Raw genomic sequence first — 20,814 nt, 5'->3', positions numbered from 1 at the left:
GCTACTCTTCCTGGTACGAAATCTTGCGCATTTCACCAAGACGTGTACGAGCGCGAGCAAGGCTGTTCTCAAGTTGGAGGATCTCGACCTGTTATGCGACGGAAAAAACAAACATGGATTAGCTTGGATGGAATCATGGCAAGGATCGATACTTGGAAATTCCGACATAACCTCACGAAAAAGAAGCGAAGTGGAAGCGTTGAAAAAGAAAGAAGGACATACCTGCTGTTCCATCTCGCGGACTTTGAATTCGTGGGAGCTCAGCTTGGCGAAGTCTTCCGCCTCGACGTCACTGCTGTGTTTTTCCTTGATGATCTCCTGCACTTGTCGCACCAAGGCGCGGCACGCAGCACCAACGGCTTTGCTAGCACCCTCCAGGCGATCCTGAGTCTTACTCATGAAGGTGGCCTTGACACGGCTAGCGGCCACGAGCTGTGCGGTACTAGCGGCGACATCATTGGAAGCAACGATGAGCTGTTCAGGAGTCTTCCGACCGGAGATCACACCGTCGGCGGTTTCGATCAAAGTGTTCGTTGAGGATGCGACGGCCTTGGCGGCAGAAATCAAACCTTCGGTCCAGCGGTTGTTCTTTTTGTAGAACGCCGTGCGCGTTGAGCTGCCGCGACCTTCGCGGACAATTTCTTGCTGAGACTCGGTAGCGGCCTTGATGAGCTCGGCAATGGCGTTGGTCACCGCAATGGCGGCAGCGAGAATAGCGTCATTGATACGCAGCTCGTAAGTGGAGTAGCCATCGCGAGGCTTGTTCTTAAGCTTGGCCAGACGCTGCGCAGCGGCATCAATGGCGTCCGCAGCCTTCAGAAGCTCCTGATCGACCAAGTCGCCCAGGTCACCGTTGGTGGCGATCTTGCTGCTCTTAGGCTGGAACGCTTCCACCATCTTCGAAAGAGCCTGCAAATCGCGTTGGACCTCCAGGTTGTTGTTGATGACCACGTCGGTCTTCTGCAGAGGCTCCATCCCTTCGAGTCGGAAAGACTGTAGTCCTCGGAAGAAGCGCACAGTTGCCTGAGCGGACTTGCGCGCCGCGTTGAACAGTTGGTCGGAGCTCTTGTCATCATTAGCAAATCGTGACAGACCCTTGGTATTGCTCAATGTATCAGCAATGGAGCCAGAGAACACGGAGACAGTGCGGATAATCTCTGCATGGGGACTGTTCGGACCATCGGCAATGAAGTTGTTGAAGGCAGTCGAGAATTCTGTGGCAGAAGCCGAGGCCTTCTCGATCTGTGACAGAACGTAAGGTGGCGATGCGTTCTGGTTACCAGCTTGCATGGAAGAGTCCAACTCGTACAGAGCGTCGTCGACACGCTGCACTCCAGTCTGCAGCACCGAGTCAATAATGTCGTTGATCTTGGTGACGGTTCCGTGAAGGACCGTGTCAATCTGACTGTCCAACGCATGATCAACGTCACCTTGGCTCTGGATGAAGAATAGGGCACGTTAGTATTTCTTTCAGGGAGGTTTTGCTGTGTCTATCCACTCACAAGCTTCAGCTCTTCCAGCTCCATCAACGCCTGCTCCATGCCTGATTTGTACACCTCGATCTCCTCGTCCTTTTCGCGGAGAGCCAGATCGTGGTCACTCGACCGCTCATTGTTGCGGCTGGAGATGTCCTCGAGCGCTCGAGTCTTGTTCTGTAATCGGGACAGTCAGCTATTGAGCAGGTTTGTGAACCGTCCCGGGAGCCGGTGTCACTTACGCGAAGAGCCTCTTCCAGATCTGCCATCTCGCGGTTGTACTTGGACAGCATAGCGGAAATCTCATTTCCTTTGGACCGCTCGGCATTCTCAGCACGCTCGAGAGCCATACGGAGCTCGCGCTTGACTTTCTCCAACTCATCCTTGTTTGTACCGGTCAGACGATCCCTGTCGTGGAGAGCACGGTCACGCTCGCGAATCATGTCAGCAAGCTCCAGATTTTTGGTCTTCAGCTCGCGCTCCAATTTTTCACGGCGCTCGATGGCTTCTTGCGCAGAAGCAGCTTTGAGCTTCAGACTCTTGGTGGTCTGCAGAAGATCCAGATGCTCCTGGCGAAGTTGCGAGTACAACTTGGCCAGAGCTTCGTACTTGGTCCGCCATGTGTTCACTTGTTCCTGCAGAGCCCGGATCTGCTCGTCCTTGGACGAATTCTGCAAATTCATGTTCGCATTCAGCTGGTTCATTTGCTCCTCCAGATCCTTGACGCGGCGATCGTACTGTTGAAGCATAAGCTGATCACGCTCGTACTGAGCTCGCGCATTTAGGTTTTCCTGCTCGAGTTCGGCGAGACGACCTTGTGTCTGCGAGGCGAATTGATCCCGAAGAAGCTGCTCCTGGGCCAGGCGTTGCTGCTCGGCCTGAAGACGTTGCTGTTCCTCGAAATCACGCTGGGCCTGCTGAGCGAGCATTTGCTGCCGTTGCTGCTCATCCCACTGCTGTTGCAGACGAACTTGTTCCGCTTCGTATTCTTCTTGCTGACGCTTAGCCTCGTTGGTCCAGAAGTCGCTAATTGGTTCCGGTTCGGCTGCGACCTTTGGCGGGGGTGACGGCTGGTGCTCGACTTCCTTTGTCGGTCGCTTGGGCAGTGCTGGACGGTCCTCCTCCTCTCCGAGGAGATTAGGTGGATCCTGAGGCAATTTGGGGATGGTGATCAGACTCGTCAGGTAACGGAGGTTGGAGCATTCGTAGTAAAAGCGAACAAGCCGATGGTGTTGCGCATCATAGCGAGAACGGAGTGGCTCGAGAGCATCGTCGTCTCCGGTGGCTAGCTCCCATTTTCAGTATCTTCTTCAGTGCACTAGTTCGCCGGGTACATGTGAGCTTACTGGTATGCATGGCTCTCAACATGCTTGTGATAAATTTGTAGATGCCATAACTCTCCTGGACAAGAGGTACCAGTGCGGAAATTCGGCATTCGTTGTGTGTACCCGATTGGAAATGCGAAAAGATCAGCTTTTGGAAACCATCGATCTGATCTTGCAAAGTCATAAGATCAGTGATAGTCTCATATCTGGTTTGCTGTCAGCTTCACATCTTTGCAATTGGAAATCAATGTCACACACCCCTCGTTTGGATCATTGATAGTCTTGAGACTGATGTATTCCTCGTATTCGAAGAGACCTGGCAATGTCAGCCCATCCCTTCCTCTCATCCCATGATGCGCCTAGTTTGCGAGCATACCGTTGAACTCAGGATGATTGCGGTGGAAGGAGAGCTTGGACTCGAGGAAAAAGACATATTCGCGGATCAATGGCGCATATCCTGTGAAGTTATCATCAGCACAACTTTCTCACCAGTTTGCCGTAAATCCTTGCGACGGCCCACGGCAACCCCCTCTCATAAAAGAACCGATCCATACCTCGGACCCCTTCACCCCCAACACCTCGCATTAAGCTATCAATCCAGTTGGAGTGTTGCTGTGCCTCGCGAACCACGATCGGATGTCCCTCTTGGAGGACTTTATGGATGGTGATAAGTGCCTTAAACGTTTGGACCTCGTCGGCGAGCACAGGCTGTCTGGGGAGACAAGAAAAAAAAGCATATTAGCTGACACTCTCATCAACTCCTGTTATGAGATAGTCCTTGCGATCGCGGATTCCACCTACACTTTCATACCCGCCCAGAAGGCCGCTGACGATTTGTGATCCCACGTGTACACAATGCAGCTTCGCACATGCTTTCCTACATTCACGGCGCAGGATTAGCTGTCTTTTGTTGAAGAAAGCCTGATATGTAATCTTTCAAGTGCGAAATCGGATCGGGGTCTCGGCGGAACGTACGTTTGGGCGCGGTTTCCTCTATCGCAAGTAAATGTTAGCTTCGATGCTGATGTCTCCTGAGTGCAAGACCGGCATGTCCCGGAAAAGGTCACTCACCAATACTTGTCGCCTTGCGGATATTTATGGCCAGATCGGCCTCGGTCCTGCGCAATTGAATTTGTAAGTCTGCTCATGTCATGGGAGCATGTTGGACTCCTACGTACCGACTCATGGTGATGGTAGCGCAGTGCGGGACACAATGCGGACTCAGGGGGGGGGGGTAGGATGGCCCGACCACGGTCTGGAGGGTTCAAAGACGGATCCTCAGTGCTCACAGAGCGTGAATCACCAACTCAGAGTCGTATGCCGACGAAGACGAGTAGACTGTGGAATCGGGGGGGGGCAGGGAAGGAATTGAGGAGCGAACAGATTGCACCGCACGTGGAGCGCAATGACGTTGGGGGAAAGTTGGCGCCTGTCAGTCTTGGCGACGCCTAAGCGTCTAAGCCTCACAGCCTCGGGTCGTCCGCTCAGGTTTGCCCACCAGGCGAGTCAGGCAGCATAATTGCCAGATCATACGCATCATATCCTAGTGACGCTCATTTCACTTATTTGGTCCGAATTTTCAAATCTACGGATTCCCAGTCTACGAACAAAAGAACGATTACAGGAACTTTGGGCAACGAGGAACTAGTGTGAATTGCGGTATAGTATAGAACGCTGTCGATGCGTATTTCAAACAAAATTAAACTCCCTTCGCAGGCTATGGTACAAGAGTAAGCCACAGAAAGGAAGCGAGAGCACATGCAGGGTGGATATCTTGCCTAACACATCCATTTCGGCCATGGACTACTACAAAACCTGTTCAGTCCCAGCCCCGTCTCCGACGTTTGGTCGGCGTGTGAAACTACCTCGCGTGCCAGTGTACCGCCCTCAGACAGTTGAACGCACTGAACTGGGGCCTGCTTGGGGCAAAAGATCGCTCGAGTCAACGCTTGAAGGAAGCGAGTGGGCCGTGGGCGGCGAAGGCTCAAGGTCTTGGTCAGCTTGCTGATCCCGGTATGAGCCGCCGCTGGTGATTGCGGCGTTTCGACGCATATCTTCCCTCGCGAGAGACGACTGGGTGAGCTTGTCGTCCAATTCAAGCTCTCCAGTGGCAGGGCTGTCGGGAGCAGAGTCATGCGGTGCTTGTACAACAAGTAAATCGTCCGCAGGGGTGCCAGCACCATCAGGTGGCACAACAGGCTTTCGGCGAGGAAGAGGGGGAGGTGGAACAGGCCGAGAAAGGCCAGCACTCGTCTTTCTGCGAGGCAATGGTGGAGGAAGCTCCGTTTTTTTCACGTCCGGGATCAACCTCTCAGGAGAAGACGGCTGTGCTCCCACAGGTTTGCGTTTTGGCAGGGTTCCAGAATTTCGTTTCAGGGCAAATTTGTCCGGCCGCGGCAAAGGCGCCCCTGGGGGAGGATGAGGGTGTCCACGGCCGATGGGTACATTCAAGCTATCCGCCGAGGAACGAGATGTCTCGTCGTTGTTGGACTCCCCCTTTCCGAATACACTCCAGCCCCATTTCTTCGCAGCTGCTGCCGCATTGTTGATTGCAGTATTCCCGATTGTTTTCTCTTCTGAAAACTTGCCTGACGTCTCAATTGTGCTGCGACGACGGGACTTCTCACTGGCTAAAGAAGAGCTCGAATTGCCTCGTAGACTGCGCACTCCAAGTGGATTGACGTTTTCCAGGCGTGCGGACGATGGCGTCTGGATGACATGATCGCTATGAAGGCTTACACCATCGATAGAGTCTGCAATCGAAGAGCTTCGGCTATGTATAGCATTTTCAGGCATTGTGATCCCTAGGGTTGGTGGCGAGCTACTTGGAGTCCGCTTTGGTGAAGAAGGTGGAGAACGCTTGGCGATTTCGATCATGGCGCTGGTGGCACTATTCTTATCGCTAATTTTGGCCTCTGCGAGCACTTTATTGGCAGTATCTGTCGTCACGATAGGATCTGCTGCATTCGAAAAAGTCTGCGATCGAATGGCACGGGGTAGTGGCAGGCTGTCAGACACTCTCTCAACGCCCGTAGCGGTAGCGCTCGAACCATGCGACAAATCCGCAGCAGAAACGCGGGGCGTCTTCCGAGACTTCACATTCACAATTCCTGCGTGCGATTCTGACAGTGCAGGCGAACTCATCACACGCTCGTCCCTGGCCTTCAGACTTTCAAGTGAAGATGCACCACGGAGGCTTTGCGATGGTGTAGCTGCGTTCTCGGATTCGTCCGGTATGTCCAGAGGAGGCACATTCGTTGCAGGCTCTCGTTGCCAGATGCCTCCACGGAACGCCTGCCCGTGGGTATCCATGAAAGGAATGTCATCCCAGAATGGCAAGACCACGCTCTCGGCCACCACTTCTCGGATACGACTCTCGATGGCTCGAAGGATAGGGCTGAATGTGATTTGCTTTGAGCTGACGATGGGCTGGATGTCCATCTCAATTTTGGGCATGCTCTCAAATGCCATCCACAGCCGGTTACTTGGAGGAGGCTTGAAGCGGAGGAGGAGATGGCCCTCCATCTTTTTCAGAACCACAGCGAGTACGATGTCAACCTCACGAGCTTTAAATCGCTGGCCCAGGTCAATGCGCACAGTGGCTGAGATCTCCAGCCGGAAGTTCCCTGAGTACTGAACATCTGCCTCTACACAGCAGTTGCCATCCACGGTCAGGTCCTTGAGCCTGGGATTGGTGATAAACGGTGCCCCTTCCCCCATGTCGATCTTCTGAAGCCCAATTTTGCTGATGAAGTTTGGCTTGTTCGCTCGTGAGATCTTCTTTGCGATCTTACTGCCAATGAACTGTTCTAACTCTGGTGTGCGGTACAGAGCAAGGAAGAGGCGGCCAAAAAGCGCATTTATCCATCTGGTCTGCATTTGTTCCTCGGACGAATGCAGGCGCTGGACCAACGAGACAACGTGTTTCACGTCGAATTCCTGACGCTTCGGCGGACGATCCGCTGAGTCCCAGAGTTTTGATTGATTGCGGAGCATAGCAAGATAGAAATCCTCCTTTTCCGACAAACTTTCAGAGAACAAAAAGAACGGCGGCGTTGGACCTCCCAGGTCGCCAAGGGAGTCCAGTCGCCTCGACAGACAGATGGAGTTGCGTTTTATCCAAAGCTCGCCTTCGGGGATATCACTTTCGCCACTGTGAATGGTCACATCGTGGTGGGCAAGGGAAATAACGTAGCGAACGTCGACCTGGTTAGCATCGTCGTAAAGCATGAGGTGTCCGTGACTTCCGGCGAGTACCTTAGGTTAGTCTTGCCCGTTCATCGAAGATGTGAGTGGTGGAATGAGCATACCGAAGTACAATGTAGAATACATTGCGCGCTCGCTTGACATTCTTCCCGTTTGATTTTGCTGGTTCAATACTCGGCGTCTGCTTTCTTTCAAACAAACTCCGATACATTGATTGGTAGACACTGGGGCTCTCAGTGGCCACGACCTCCCCAGCAGGCGTCGTCCTCTCGGGCGGCTTTCCATTGACTCCGCCCGGTACATATTCACGACAGACCGCAAAGTATCCAGTCGCAACTTCGGAGTCATGCGCACGATGAAACTCTTCGGCGAGCTGATCAGTGCCAGACTTCAAGCTATGCTCGTCGTCGTCGGGCCGGCGAAGCTCATCAGTCTTGCGGTTGTATGACTGGTCGGAGGAGGGCGAATCCGGGAGGGTCAGGTAGGTATACAGGAAGGCTCCCAAAAGGACTAAGGGGATGAAGGTGATGCCCCCCAAGACGTAAACGACAATGAAGCTGACGAGCGAACCCATCGGTAATTGTTGATTAACGGGACTGTTCCATATTTCGAATAAGAAAGCCTATCTTTCAAGCACAACCAGACAAATCAGCGATAGGCAGGGAGAGACCAGCTCCAGTGCCGAACGAGGTGGCCGAATGAGTGATTGAGTACAACGCTGAATCGACACCAAAGCTTAGGAATGAAGTGGAGTTGCAACCGCCCTAGAGACGCCGGCATGACGAAGGTCCTGGCGCTCGGTTGATCGTTAGGTTACCGTTTGGTCCTGACAGTACAACCCTCGGGCACGAGATTTCATCGCGTCGTTGCACGAGATCTTTCCGTAAATACAATACCAGCAGATCCAGTGACGTAAGAGTACCCGCTCGAGCTTACCAGCCCCCGCACGATCTGACCAACTGTCAGGAACATCCGCACGGCACGAAGTCGTGATGGGATCTGGTGACCAAAAGTACATGTCTATGCTGTTGATCTGAGTAATTTGCAGTTTCCATATGAATTACCTATGGGTTTGAATCAGAGAAGAGGCTGAAACAATGCACGACACCACCCTGTCAATTGCCGTCTATAACTGGAGCCAAAGTACGAGAAAGGAAAGTGTAGAAGGTAAGATAGGTGTACATAGAAGGCACTTTCGCGGAATAAAGGGCCAAAAAACTCGACAAAGGGGGAGATATTTTTACAAAAGATGATACAAGAAGTATGGGTCGTTACTTCCGTCGCTTCATGGTCTTCTCGGCCATCTCAATCAATCCAGCCTTGGCATCGCTGTCAGGGAAATCACTGATCGCGGCCACAGCCTTGTCGGCATAGTCCTGAGCCAGAGCCCGAGTTTGCTCGACGCCGTTGCTCTGGTACACCAACTCACGGGCCTAGAAACCAAGGTTAGCACCGATTACTTGAGCCAGACAGACAGTCAGTTGCTTGAGGACTTACCCGTTGTACGTCACCCTCTTTACCGAACTTGCGACCAACCATGGGGCCAAGCTCAGGGTTGCTCTTCCAAGCAAAGAGCAGTGGAGCGGTAGCCAGCCCCAGCTCCAAATCAGCTCCCGCCGGCTTACCGAGCTCGGCTTCGGTCAAGGTATAGTCCAGCATATCGTCCACCAGTTGGAATGCGAGTCCAAGATTTCGCCCATAGGCGTAAGCGGCCTCGACAACCTCTGGGGCGCTGCAGCCCAGGACCGCGGCGGAGCGGCAAGACTTGCTGATAAGGCTAGCAGTCTTAAGGTAGGTTTTCTGGAGATAGTACTCCACGGTGTTATCGGTATAAACCGGCTTTGCCTCATCTTTGGCCGTATTTTTGAGTTGCATGAACTCGCCCTGCACAAGATTGTTGATCACGGTGGCCATGAGCTCAATCACTTGCGGGTCCAACAGTCGAGCCAACGCGACCGAGGCGCGGCCCAAGAGGAAATCACCAGCTAGCACAGCCATTTTGTTTCCGAATTCAATATTCGCCGAAGCACTTCCGCGACGGGTCTCTGCATTGTCAATGACATCGTCGTGGAGGAGCGAGGCAGTGTGGATCAGCTCTGTGATCTCGGCAAGCCGGCGCTGATTCGGAAGAATGTTCTCATCACCGACAAAACTTTGAGTCTTGGGAGGCTCGGGGACAAGGTGGTCGGTATCGGGGTTTGCATCCTCCAGGATACTGAGCGGACTGAGCGAAATGTCGACGGGAGCGGTGTTGGGGGTTCTTGACAGATCTTTCCGCGGATCGACCGCCGTTGCCTGAGACATGAGCAGGACCAACAAGGGCCGCATATGTTTTCCCTCGCTGCGCGTGTAGTATTTGGCAACCTTGTCCAGAGCCGGGTGCCCGGATCCAAGCAATTGGCGAATATTGTTACTCAAGAACTTCAATTCCTTGCCCACCATTCGCAATGGATCGACCGAGACGCCGGGAGGTGCTCTAGGCAAGCCCTTAAAGATTGCCTGAGCAGCAGTGGCCGCTGCCCCGAATGGGGAGGCATCTATTCGGCGGCCTGTGCGAAAATTTCGGGTCTGAAGGAGACTCTGTGTCGTGTATAGGTCATCGCGGAGACATTGGGGGCAGACGGAAATTGACGGAGTCCGCTTGAGGGTTAGCCCGGTGACTGATAACGTGCGCGCCCGCATACTCAGGGCAGTGTGATGGAATTCTGGTAGGGGGTTGAAAGCCGAAATTTTCAAATGATATGCATTGGGCAGTAAAGTCTTGACACGGGCTCAGAAGACAGTCGAGAATGACCGCGCAAGGACTGGGTGTCTGCCAGGAAATGAATCTGGCCGACGGGAAGATTTCGAGCTCGGGATGCGCACGGACCTTATGCGCCTGGCTCCGATACTTGGCAGCTCCGCCCGAGGCACCCGGGCATGGCGGAAATACAGTAACAGGGTTTGGACGGAGAATTGCTTTCATCTTTTTCGCACGATGAATTGTCAATTCATTATGAAATATGGTCGACGCAATAATGGAGCTATGCCTAGCAACGTACTGGCCTGTTGAAAGGTCCCTTGGTTTATGCGGCTCCGGCATCTTCGTAAACAGCACCGGAGCCGGCACAAATATATCAACCGGACCATGTTAGCCGCACATCCAACATACAACTAAACTGGATAAACCCATCGAAGTACTACCCGTCCTAGATCTCGCCTCAAATCACCCCGAGCTCTTTTCTTCTGCTAGACACGATGGGACTTTAAAGGGTATTACATTTTCTTAGCTTTGTTACTATGTGATAGCTATATTCATGACAGCTGACTAAGAACACAAAACGATCTAGTAGTAGCTCTATAGTATTCGAATAGTCTTTTGCAAGATACGACCTAGATATCAGAAAGAATGCGACTACCTCAGTACAGAACATCAATGGGGCTAGAGAAGAAAACATATTCTCGTGGTTGAATACCGTTTTAAATAGCTCCATGATCGGTATGATTGATGATATGTAACACATCCCCAGTACAGAAAGACACATTAGTGAAGAGAAGTGGGTGGTACATCCTTTCCCTTCTCCCCTGCTCCTCTTCCTTTTAATTACTAGAAAGACCACACAGTTACTTCAAAAGAATTGAAGAATCAAGGCTCCAGGGCCTACAAACCTTTGTACACTATGTAAACATAGGATTTGATGTAAGATATGATGGGAGTTTAGATCGCAGATCTGACAAAAGACTTGATAAAAAGGGTGGAGGAATGAATGTGACAAAAGATGATGGGAGATATGGAGGACATGAGCGATTTGACGAATAGATTCCTGTGGCTATAGAAGACTAAACGGCTTACTATGTTACCATATTGACTTAGCGAATCCAAAAGTGTATGCATCAATACATTAATGTTGAATTAAATGAGAAATGTCGTGTTCGACATAGAAAATAAAGCAACTTTGGAGCTACCTGTGATAAAGAACAGCCTCTATACAACAAAAGCCGCATAGGATCAGTATTCCCAGCATCTTCGCATATTGAATGGAATTCTGGTAGACCACCACATCAATAGGATGGAAAGATACCGAAAGGTATAGTTGGTGTTGCTTCCGTTATATTAGGTACTGCCACCTTAGCAGACTCAATATTAAGCCTGTTTCGAAATTTAGGAGCCGAGGGGGCTTGCAGACAGCAGAGCCTGTGGTAGAATACATTTCTGTGCTGCGTCTGTGAAACAACGTGTTGATTCTAGTGCAAATTAAATTTCGAGGTCGATGCTCAATACACATCCAACCTCTATCCCGAAGTGAAATATAAGAGAATCTATGAAACCGTCACTCAGCCATTCAACCTCTTTTTTGTCGATCTGTTAACAGAAAAGCCCCAAAAAACACTCTTTTTTCACTCGGACGCCTTGTCAAGCCATAAATATGACCTCGCCCACACCTGGCTCCCTCACCAGCGCAGAATCATCGAGTCTCACTTACACCGAGTCCAATCTACATTCAACTGCACCTCTTCATATCCCTGCTCTAGGACACTCAGTGGAGTGAAATCAATCGCCGCTTCACTTATTGTCCTCGGCTCAACTTTCTGTTATTCATCTCCTGTCTCGAGCAATATCAGCTGCTTAAAGACTTGAACCATCACTGTGCATATTTCTGACGATGTCGAGCACGTCCACCAAACCTACCGACGCTAAGTATAACACAGGTGTACGCACAAACTTGCCGAAGATCATTCAGTTGCTTGGGTCGCATGGTCAACAAAAAAGAGCCTCCAAACGATCGCTGCCATCACAGGCTGTCACTTCTTTGAAGCAGGAGGCGGCTCGGCACCACATTTGCCCTGCAATTGCCTCAGAACTTGCCATTCTCGATGCGTGATGCTTCACATGGGGAGAGTTTGACTGAATTGGAAGATTCTCAAAAATCCTCACTGGTGGACCCCCCCCCCCCGCGGGGCATTGGTATGGGATGTCTTCAGGATCCTTCTTCACTAGGAAATAGCAGTTGTCGAGGCACTTAGCGCCCAATGGAATTTCTTCAAAGGCTGTCTTGGTCAAACAAGGGCAGCCAAGTGGCTACCTATGTGCTCGTCCTTGAGGGACAGACTGATTTCACAACACCTTGTATGCCCTGTTCCCTGGCAGACCACATGCTGGTCTCTTGATATGATTTGAAACCTACATCTCTTGATATTTGTACTGGATGCTAATCGCAGACTAGGCTGACAAAGACGATAATGAGCAGAGCACCCATCATGGCCGTTTACCGGATCAGACGAGCGACTGGAATACTTGGAGTCTTTGACGAGAGGTAGCCCAACAGAATGTGCGAGGGTGGATTGAGACTCGATCTAAAGAAAGTTCCTGATGAGGAGAAAGAGCTTCCCATAAATAATGAGTCTGGCTTGTGGCTCTCGCATGGTGTAATCAACGCAGCAGACATTGAGATTTCCCTCAACCGGGCAAGAAAGCCCATACGGGCCTACAATGCAGCCATGTACTATCAAACTGAAACGCACTTCCATGGTACCACGATCGATGGAAGCTCTAGGGACATTGATCTGGATGGGGCGGATTTCTGTTTTGAAAGAGGAAGAAGACGACGATGACGACGACGATAGTTTGTTCAGAGTGACGATTCAGAATTTGCTGAGATGTACAGAGCCTTTTGGGGAGCGTGAGTACTCTGTGTATATGATTGAAGACATTGCTAAGTGAAAGCTGTTCCTCGCTTTGTTTTTGACCTTGATTTCTATTCCTTTAGTCGATTTCCGTCCTGATATTTTGATCGAGCGTAAACCAGATCTGACACTGTTGTCTAATCAAATGTCATGACGGTCATCAATGACAAAGAATAGCTGTGAAAGTGACAGATAGGCCCGTTTTTTCTTCGAATCGTACAAAATTATCTTTGAGTCGACAAGTTGACACTACTGAGAATCGGCACTGACCACACCCATCCCTGTGCGGAACTGTACAGGTCGATTTGAATCTGAGGGATTTGATGGAATCTGACTGTACTGGAGATTCAGGGCGAGCTAAATCACCAAGATGGTGTTTTGTCAGGTTCCCCAACAGGACACTCGAACGAATGCACCATTCACCCCGTCATATTGATCGTAGTCTGGGCGATAGAATCCGACTCTGGATTTCATTCGAGCCTGTCCTTACAATGGCTATCCTGCTAGGTAAGCTCCAATACATCCCGGCGAGAGTGGAACGCCGCCAAACGTCTAGAATGAAAACAACATATAAGAGAAGTAATCATCTCAACCCTGCAATTCAAATGCCTCATACACACACGCGCGACAGAGTTCCAACAAAAACACAAGATCTCGAAGAACCAACACAAGGTCGAATGAAGGCCCATATTGAACGAAATACCCCAAAAAGGATGAACCACGTCATAATTCGAAGCGCCTACTTCGTTGCCAAAGACACTATCCTCTTCAGATAGCATCAAAATCGCCGCCAGCATCCTCATCATCCATGTCTCCTTCTTGAATCTCCTTGGCAAGCTCGCGCTCTCGCTCACGGGCTTCCTGCGCACTCTTGAGCTCCAATCGATGCTGGTTCATGGGAAATCGCATGGCCTATAAGAAGCAGGTAAGGATCAAGTCAGCAACTCTGTCGTACAACAAGAAGATAAGTGAAGCGGTCAATTTACCTTAACACTCTCGTCATGCAGAGCCAAACAAGCGCGGATACGCTCGTGGAAAGCCTCGCCTGGCTCCCGAGTGGCATAGATGTCTCCAACCTCCTTGCTCTTCATGAAACCGTGTTCATGGTCGAGCGTGGCCTCAATGACACCGTCGCGGATGGCCTTTGCAACAATGTACTCCGCCGACTCTTCGCTGTCCAAGCCCAGGCGAAGGCAGATATCTCGCAGAGAGATACGAGAGTATGACAACGACATCATGCGAATGCCAGTCTTGATGACATTCTGACGAAGACGCAGAATCAGTGTGTATGTACCATCCTTGCGGAAGGTGGAGCTATGCGTGTTGACCGTATTTAAGAAGCCATCCAAATCTCCCACGCTGACAGCCTGGGTCAGCAGGAAATAAGGATGCATGGCCTTCTCCAGTGCAGGCTGACGGAAGATTGCCCGATCAGGAATATCACCCATGAGAAGCTCGACAACCACAAGGAGTTTGTGCGAAGCCTGGTAGAATCCCCGCGCGACATTGCTGGTTGGAGACTTCCGCGTGGCACCGATCAAATGGCCGTGAGCTTCTGTGTACTGAAGCTGAATGGCACGAATTCGTCCCAGATAATACAGATATCGCGCAATCTGGTTGTTGGATGCCGCGGGCGGGAAGCGATTGTGCGAGATGAGCAGATCGGCTTGGGTGATATGCGAGGTTGACAGGTAGTTGCGAAGAAGCAGGGTCATGACTGTGGCTTGCGTATCGACGTCCTTTCGAAGGACGGCGGTCCGCAACGCCGCTAACAGGGGCTGACGAATAGTCGTCACCGTGGCAGCGGGTGAGGGAGGAAGCGGTGTTATCTGCTCGAAAAAGAGGGAATAGTAGAAGTACACACGAGCCGCGAGCGAATCCAACGTTCTTCGGTTGAGAGCACGCAGGCGTTCAATTAGCTCAGTTGAGAGCTTGGCGCCCCTCTGAATTTGCCGCTGATCAAAGAGGTAGATTTGCACCAAGATTGACAGGTAGATGTCCACCTCGGGAAGGACCTCCTTCGAACCTGGCTTGGCCTTCTCGGAGTCCAGATCCATTTTCGAGCTTGCGGAGACATTCTCAAAGGCTCCGGTCTGGTCAATGGCGTCGAGGAGGAACGAAGCCACCGAGCTTGATGGCTGGTAGGTTTGCACAATCACCTGAGAAAGCACTTCGGGGGTAATGTGTTTTCGCATCGACGAGATGGATCGCAGGACACGGAGAGTGAACCGAGGATCGAAATGGGCTACAGCGCGCTCAAGTAGGGTGAAGTTGGTCTTGATGTCTGTGGTCACAGCGAAGAGATACGGAATCCATGGTTAGCAGGTTGTAATTGCGAAAGTTGGGTTCAAACCCGCAACCCCTAGTTGATGGAAACGAGTCAGACTTACCCTGGATGGCCTTGGTTGTAGGGTCAACCTTGGGCTCGGCCTTCTCCGCATTGTCTTCTTCAGCACCCTCCATTGTGACATCCTCCTCCTTGTCATCGCCAGCTTTGCCGGATGGTTTCGAACCCTTGATCGGGGGCACTACAACAGTCATCTTCTCGTCACCATGCCGGTTCTTACTCGACTTGAAGGAGGATGTAGGCGCACCTGCCGTATCCTCGCCCATCTCAACGTCCTCAGAACCATTCAAGCTGTTCTCCGCGGCGTTTGAGCCATTGACGTGAGACTCATCATCATCTCCCATCCCGTTCTCTGATGCGCCCTTGGCGGCGCCTTTCTTTGTCGGGGCCGACTTTGCCTTGCTGGCGGCGGCGCGAGTCGCCGGAGTAGTCTTTTCCTTAGTGCTTGAGCTCTGGGAGTTGGACTGCGCCTTGTCACCGTTAGCAGATGAAGAGCTGTCAGACTTGTTGTTTGACCGTAGAGATCGCCTCTCAGCAGGCATCTTTGCTAGCTACGAGAAGCTCAGCTGAACGAACACCGAAGCTTCGAGAAGCAGGGAGGAATAGAGGGCAGAAGAAGCAATGAAAAGGAAGCGGAAGCACTCAACACGTCTGGGCTGACGAAGAACACAGCGTGGTAAAGCAACCGAAAATGGGACGAATGAGAAAGGTGGTTGATGAGGTTGCTGATTGCTGTGATGTCAAGAAACGAGGATGAGCGTGGAACAGCACCGGTCCGTGACCAGAGTGCTTAGTCAGGAGAGCTGTGGTCCACTTCCGCTGGGCCAGTGAAGGTCCCCGGCATGCGGACAGGTGGACGTGCTGTCGAGCGTGAGGTTGCAGAGCAATGTCTCGAAGGAACCACGCTGGTATCTAGCTTCTCCAAAATCTACATTGAGGATTTGAATCCGAGCCATATTCAGAAAATTTTAGTCTCAAGCTATACCGTATCAGTGTTCGTAGCTTCTTGGTGTATTTGGCCGACTGGAATACTAACTGAACGCCTCAGGCAGAAACCGAATAACATCATCGCGGGAAAAACAAAGGGAATCAGTCTTGCACTTTACACTGCATTTACGGTCAAGGTGACAGCTCCGTTACTATGGCACCTCTCGAGTCACACATGGAGCAGATAGCTCTATCTTCAAACGCAATTGCGGAACTGCCGTATGCATACTCTCCCATCTTTCAAATCCCCGTTACTTCATCTCACCACGGCGTTGTCTAGGTTTCCGCCTCCCCGCATTTTTACCAACGCGCTTCTGGGCTCGCACGACATCACAGCCCTGATTCGCGACACGGAAGTCCATGAACGAGCGCTATTCCAAGTTGATCCGGATAGCAAAAGCCATGGTGGACAACGACGTGCCACGCGACGCGGCACGACATTTTCGGCAGAGCCTGAAAATGAGTCCATGGCCAGCCGCATATATACTGCCCGAAACAATCGCAACCAGTCTGCGGTAGCGCGAGTACTGGGGCACGATATGATGGAAGAGATTAAACGGTCAGCGGGTCCTTCTGGCCGAGGTGGACGGGGAGACGTCAACATTGAGGTCCTGCTTCGAGGGGCCGAGATCTTGTGCAATGTCTAGTAAGTTTTTCATGTGCTAATCGCTGGGAATGGCTCTGATGGAATTCGCAGCCCAGTACCGGGGGCACAAGAGAAAATTGAGACCCTCCGATACCGCCATGAGACGATATCCGAATCGATCGCACGACTTGAAGCCCGAGTTGCTGCCAGTACTGCGGAATTGGAGCAGATGCGCCACTCATACGGAGATGAGGAGGAGGAGCTTGCCCCAGCTCCAGTAGCAAACCCGGATACCCCAAATGTCACCGAGGAAGACATTGAGCGTGAGCTATCCGAGATTCGAGAGCTTGAGCGAAGGAAACGTACACTTGAAGCGCGAGTCACTGGTCTTGATCGAGATCTTGGAGGGCTCTTGTCTTGAGGCATACCTTGATTCTGACTTACATCGCATATGACATACAATCTTCCGCCATTCCTATTCGACGAGAATCGATTTTGGTTGACAATGGCAATCATTCGGAATGTGTCTATCAAGAACTACACTCTGAACGAAGAAGAGACTTCCAAAAAAGCCTCCGGTGATGATTTTTCGCCAGGCTTGTTGAGCTCTCCAGGTCGCGGGACTGATATGCTGTTTCGGCGTCTCCGCTTCGACCACGTCATAACATGTGCAATTGCATATCCTCCGTGGCCCTAGAATGACATACCCTAACGATGACCCACAAGACGTGGGTGAGAGGTATCTACTATGGTGCTGTGCTTTTTGGGCCACCGACCTTAATTGGGTTGGAGTCGAATGTTTTTGCTTCCGATCCAGAGCAGACTTGCCGGAACACAGATGCCAACGCGATGATGGCTGTCGTTGAATCTGGCAGAGTACAGGGAAATGGCAATGTGTCTCCACCACATGCATGTATTTCAGTGAGATAACCACCTGTGGAGATGACGATGAATTGTTCTGTTCGCCGCTTGGAAAGATCTTTGTCAACTCCAGCGCGAGCATTGACGGGAAGAAATGTCCTCTACTTTCCCTTCTATGATCAGACTGCCCGAAAAGTACCGCTCAATGAATTCCGATCTATAACCGGACGCATTTCCGACGTAAACTCTGATTACTTGGACGGAATAAGTAGTTTTGGGCCAAGACGGCTGTCTAATAAGGCACCACTCCCTGAAAAGAACTGTAACGATTGCTGCTCCAATCAGTAAACACGCTCCCGAGTGACTCCTGTAACCGGCATTTTCTTGTCAGTATTTCCCTTTACAATATAATAATTCTGAATACCGATCAGTCTCGCTTCCACCGGCGTTCTCAGAGCAGTTTATTGCGGGGGATTGCTTTGATCAGTACTTTGCTCGCCGACGTTGTCAAATTGCTGAGGTTGCTTCCGTGGGCGACTAGAACCGGTCGCCGGGCGGGTGCCAAGACTACGTCCAAACCTCACCTTCCACGGACGGAGTTCCCATCCATCTCATACCATCGACTTTTCTTTCATTCGGGCTCGTTGCGACACGGCTAGACGAGGTGGCGCAAGCAAGGAGACTCACAAAGACTCGCGCAAAATAGCTTTCTGAGCATACTCAACTGCCCGGTCAGCGACAAAGCCCGCCAGCTTCCATCTACCCTCGACCGCCTTTCCGCTCAACACATCACGAAGTCATTTCCACCGACGACAAGATGGATGGTGCCCAAGGCCAGCCGGGTCAACAGCCCGGCCAACAATCGCAACAGCAGCAGCAACAGCAGCAGCAAGCACAGCAGTCACAACCACAACAACCGCAGCAAGCGCCGCAGCAGCAGCCGCCCATGATGCAGCCTCAGCAGCATTCCAACCTGATACGAACCGATCAAGTACAGAAGCTTCCCCATTTGAATGAATCACAAAAGACTCAGCATACGGGACTAGTGCGGAGCTTGTGGGAGGTACTCAATACTCGCGACCCTCAAAGTCATGAATACCAGACTGCCCATATGAAGCTCTCGCAATTGTCGCAGAACCTGATGAAGGGTATGCGAATGTTCCAGCAAAACCGTCAACAGGCCCTGCAGCAGCACCAGGCCCAAGCAGCAGCGGCGGCAGCGCAGCAACAGCAGCAGCAGCAGCAGCAAGGTCAACCTCAACAAGGCCAACCGGTTCAGCGCACACAGTCCAACAACCCTCAGAATTTCACCCAACTGCTCCCGCAGATCCAGGCAAAGGTCAATGCGCTCAACTTTTACCTGCCGCCCAATGTGACTCAAGAGCAGGTACAGAACTGGATTCCCGAGGCGCGGTTGCGATATGGCATTGCTCTCCAGAAACAAGAGGTGGGAAGAGCGCGCATCGCGGATCTTCGACAACAATTTGCGCAGCGACAAAGCCAGGGAAACATGACACAGGAGGAAATGCAAGAGTTCAAGAACCGACAGCTTACGGCGGAGAAGCTATTTCGCGAGGGTAGCGAGTTCCTGCAGAAGTTCAAAGAACAGCAGGAAAGCTTCAAGGCCCAATCTCAGCCTGGTCAGCCCCAGATGAGTCAACAGCAGGGTCAACTTACAGGTGCACCCGCTGGGCAGCAGTCTGCAGGCTCGACGGGAGCAGTAGCGAACGTGAATGTACCTCAAGCTGCACCTTCTGGCCAGGCTGGTGTCGTGGCCACTGCAATTCCGGGACAGGCGCCGACGCCAGCGCCTCACACGATCAACTCGGCAGTCAACGCAGCTCGCAATCAAGCGGGTCCGGCCATGTCCCCCACGGCCTCGCAATCAGGACAGATTCCTCCAGCATCTTCGGCAGGTGCCACCCCAGCTCCGTCCCATGCGCAACCACCTGCTCCGCGGCCACCTCTTCAACATGGCACATCAAACGCGCAGGTGAACTTCGCCCAAACACCCAACGCTGACGGTTCCACTCCGACACCCACGGGACCCGGGGCTCCCATCAACCAAGGACCCCCACGGCCTCTTTCACAGCAAGCTGCTATGCAACAAGCTGCCACTTACAACACCAGCGCGCAAGGTCAACAGCAAGCCCAACAAATCAACCAGACACCCGGTAATCAACAAGCCCATCCTTCTGGCTATCTCGCCAACCGCTCTGCAGACACGCCCAACCGTACCATCAACATGGTCATTCCAAAGAACCTCAACGTCTCGACTCCTGAGCCCGTTTCCATGCCCGGGTCTCGACCTACCTTCTCTGGTGGTCCGAGTCACAGCCAGATGGGTGTCATGGGACAGCCAGCCATTCAGAAGCATCCTGGCTACGTGCTTGAAGGCGAAGGTCAGCACGTACTCAGCAAGAAAATGCTCGACATCCTTGTTCGACAGGTGACTGGAGGAGGCGAAGGTGAAATGCTCTCACCGGACGCAGAAGAGGTAAGCAGTTAGCGCCTGTCCCCCCCCCTTCCTTCTCAACATGGGGTAGTACTCTAACCTCTCCACGTAGTTCATGCTCCAGATGGCCGACGACTTCGTTGATGATGTGATCACTCAAGCCTGCCGCTTGGCTAAGCTGCGTCCCTCGTCGACCTTGGAGATTCGCGACATTCAACTCATTCTGGAGCGCAACTACAACATGCGCATCTCTGGATTTGCCACAGATGATCTGCGAACCGTCAAAAAGCCCCAGCCAACGCAGGGCTGGCTGCAGAAGATGTCTGCAATTCAGGCGGCCAAAGTCACTCAGGGCCGAACTGAGTAAGACCTACCCGTGGAGATTAGGAAGACGAAGCTCCTGGTTTTTCGCCTTACCAGCATCTTCACCAACTTCATTACCTTAGGATTCGCTGTCTTCTTCGTTGTTCTTCGTCTTTTTATTTTTTCCTTAAAGGTGGTATCATCCTTGGAGTTGATGTATTTTGATACCGTATCTTTTACATGGGGAGCCCTGGCGTTTATTTGAGGCAGAAGAGCTGACAGAGGATGGGTCATGCTTGGCAAATGTTTCTGTCTACTATTTTCTATTTTTTGGGGGGGTGGAAGCCGGTACGGCACAAATATGGATCACCAGTTCTTTCTACATCTTTCTTTCTCCACGCATACCTTGAAGTAGATTTAACAGCGCGGTCACTAAGGTTGACAACTTGCAAAGTGTCGTATATTTCTCCTTACCACCAAGGTATTCTTCTCCAACACAATTCAACAAGCTGCGGTTTTGGTGAATTCAAGAAAAGGACGGTGTGGTTTAATTTTTCTTTGTCTTTCTTGACTCATTTCTCAATCAATTTCACATCTCCCTCCTT

The 20,814-nt window shown here is 51.6% G+C and overlaps 6 protein-coding genes across 6 annotated transcripts; 2 read left to right on the top strand and 4 right to left on the bottom strand.

The window, feature by feature from the left end:
• Nucleotide 1: 1 nt before the first annotated feature.
• POX_g09021 (Endocytosis protein end4) lies at nt 2–3,986 on the bottom strand (the record flags this gene model as incomplete). Its single annotated transcript, XM_050117786.1, has 12 exons — nt 2–88; nt 223–1,437; nt 1,503–1,652; nt 1,718–2,760; nt 2,822–3,006; nt 3,059–3,116; nt 3,177–3,257; nt 3,355–3,512; nt 3,602–3,677; nt 3,776–3,793; nt 3,872–3,918; nt 3,979–3,986. 12 exons carry the CDS (start codon nt 3,984–3,986, stop codon nt 2–4), a joined length of 3,126 nt encoding a protein of 1,041 aa, XP_049965930.1.
• A 701-nt stretch (nt 3,987–4,687) lies between these two features.
• Nucleotides 4,688–7,580, bottom strand: POX_g09020 (uncharacterized protein; the record flags this gene model as incomplete). Its single annotated transcript, XM_050117785.1, has 2 exons — nt 4,688–7,043; nt 7,111–7,580. The coding sequence occupies 2 exons, from the start codon at nt 7,578–7,580 to the stop codon at nt 4,688–4,690; spliced, it is 2,826 nt and encodes a 941-aa protein (XP_049965929.1).
• Nucleotides 7,581–8,277: 697 nt separating this feature from the next.
• POX_g09019 (putative hexaprenyl pyrophosphate synthase) lies at nt 8,278–9,688 on the bottom strand (the record flags this gene model as incomplete). The annotated part of the gene is made up of 2 exons (XM_050117784.1): nt 8,278–8,439; nt 8,504–9,688. The coding sequence occupies 2 exons, from the start codon at nt 9,686–9,688 to the stop codon at nt 8,278–8,280; spliced, it is 1,347 nt and encodes a 448-aa protein (XP_049965928.1).
• Nucleotides 9,689–13,438: 3,750 nt separating this feature from the next.
• Nucleotides 13,439–15,559, bottom strand: POX_g09018 (putative 26S proteasome regulatory subunit rpn3; the record flags this gene model as incomplete). Its single annotated transcript, XM_050117783.1, has 3 exons — nt 13,439–13,582; nt 13,657–14,954; nt 15,061–15,559. 3 exons carry the CDS (start codon nt 15,557–15,559, stop codon nt 13,439–13,441), a joined length of 1,941 nt encoding a protein of 646 aa, XP_049965927.1.
• Nucleotides 15,560–16,158: 599 nt separating this feature from the next.
• POX_g09017 (uncharacterized protein) lies at nt 16,159–17,011 on the top strand (the record flags this gene model as incomplete). Its single annotated transcript, XM_050117782.1, has 3 exons — nt 16,159–16,223; nt 16,285–16,650; nt 16,702–17,011. 3 exons carry the CDS (start codon nt 16,159–16,161, stop codon nt 17,009–17,011), a joined length of 741 nt encoding a protein of 246 aa, XP_049965926.1.
• Nucleotides 17,012–18,268: 1,257 nt separating this feature from the next.
• POX_g09016 (uncharacterized protein) lies at nt 18,269–20,273 on the top strand (the record flags this gene model as incomplete). The annotated part of the gene is made up of 2 exons (XM_050117781.1): nt 18,269–19,948; nt 20,019–20,273. 2 exons carry the CDS (start codon nt 18,269–18,271, stop codon nt 20,271–20,273), a joined length of 1,935 nt encoding a protein of 644 aa, XP_049965925.1.
• Nucleotides 20,274–20,814: the final 541 nt, after the last annotated feature.

The sequence above is a fragment of the Penicillium oxalicum genome, chromosome VII (genome assembly GCF_001723175.1).
Source record: "Penicillium oxalicum strain HP7-1 chromosome VII, whole genome shotgun sequence".
Taxonomy (NCBI): domain Eukaryota; kingdom Fungi; phylum Ascomycota; class Eurotiomycetes; order Eurotiales; family Aspergillaceae; genus Penicillium; species Penicillium oxalicum.
The sequence above is the reverse complement of the archived record's forward strand: the minus strand, read 5'-3'. Positions and strand labels throughout refer to the sequence as shown.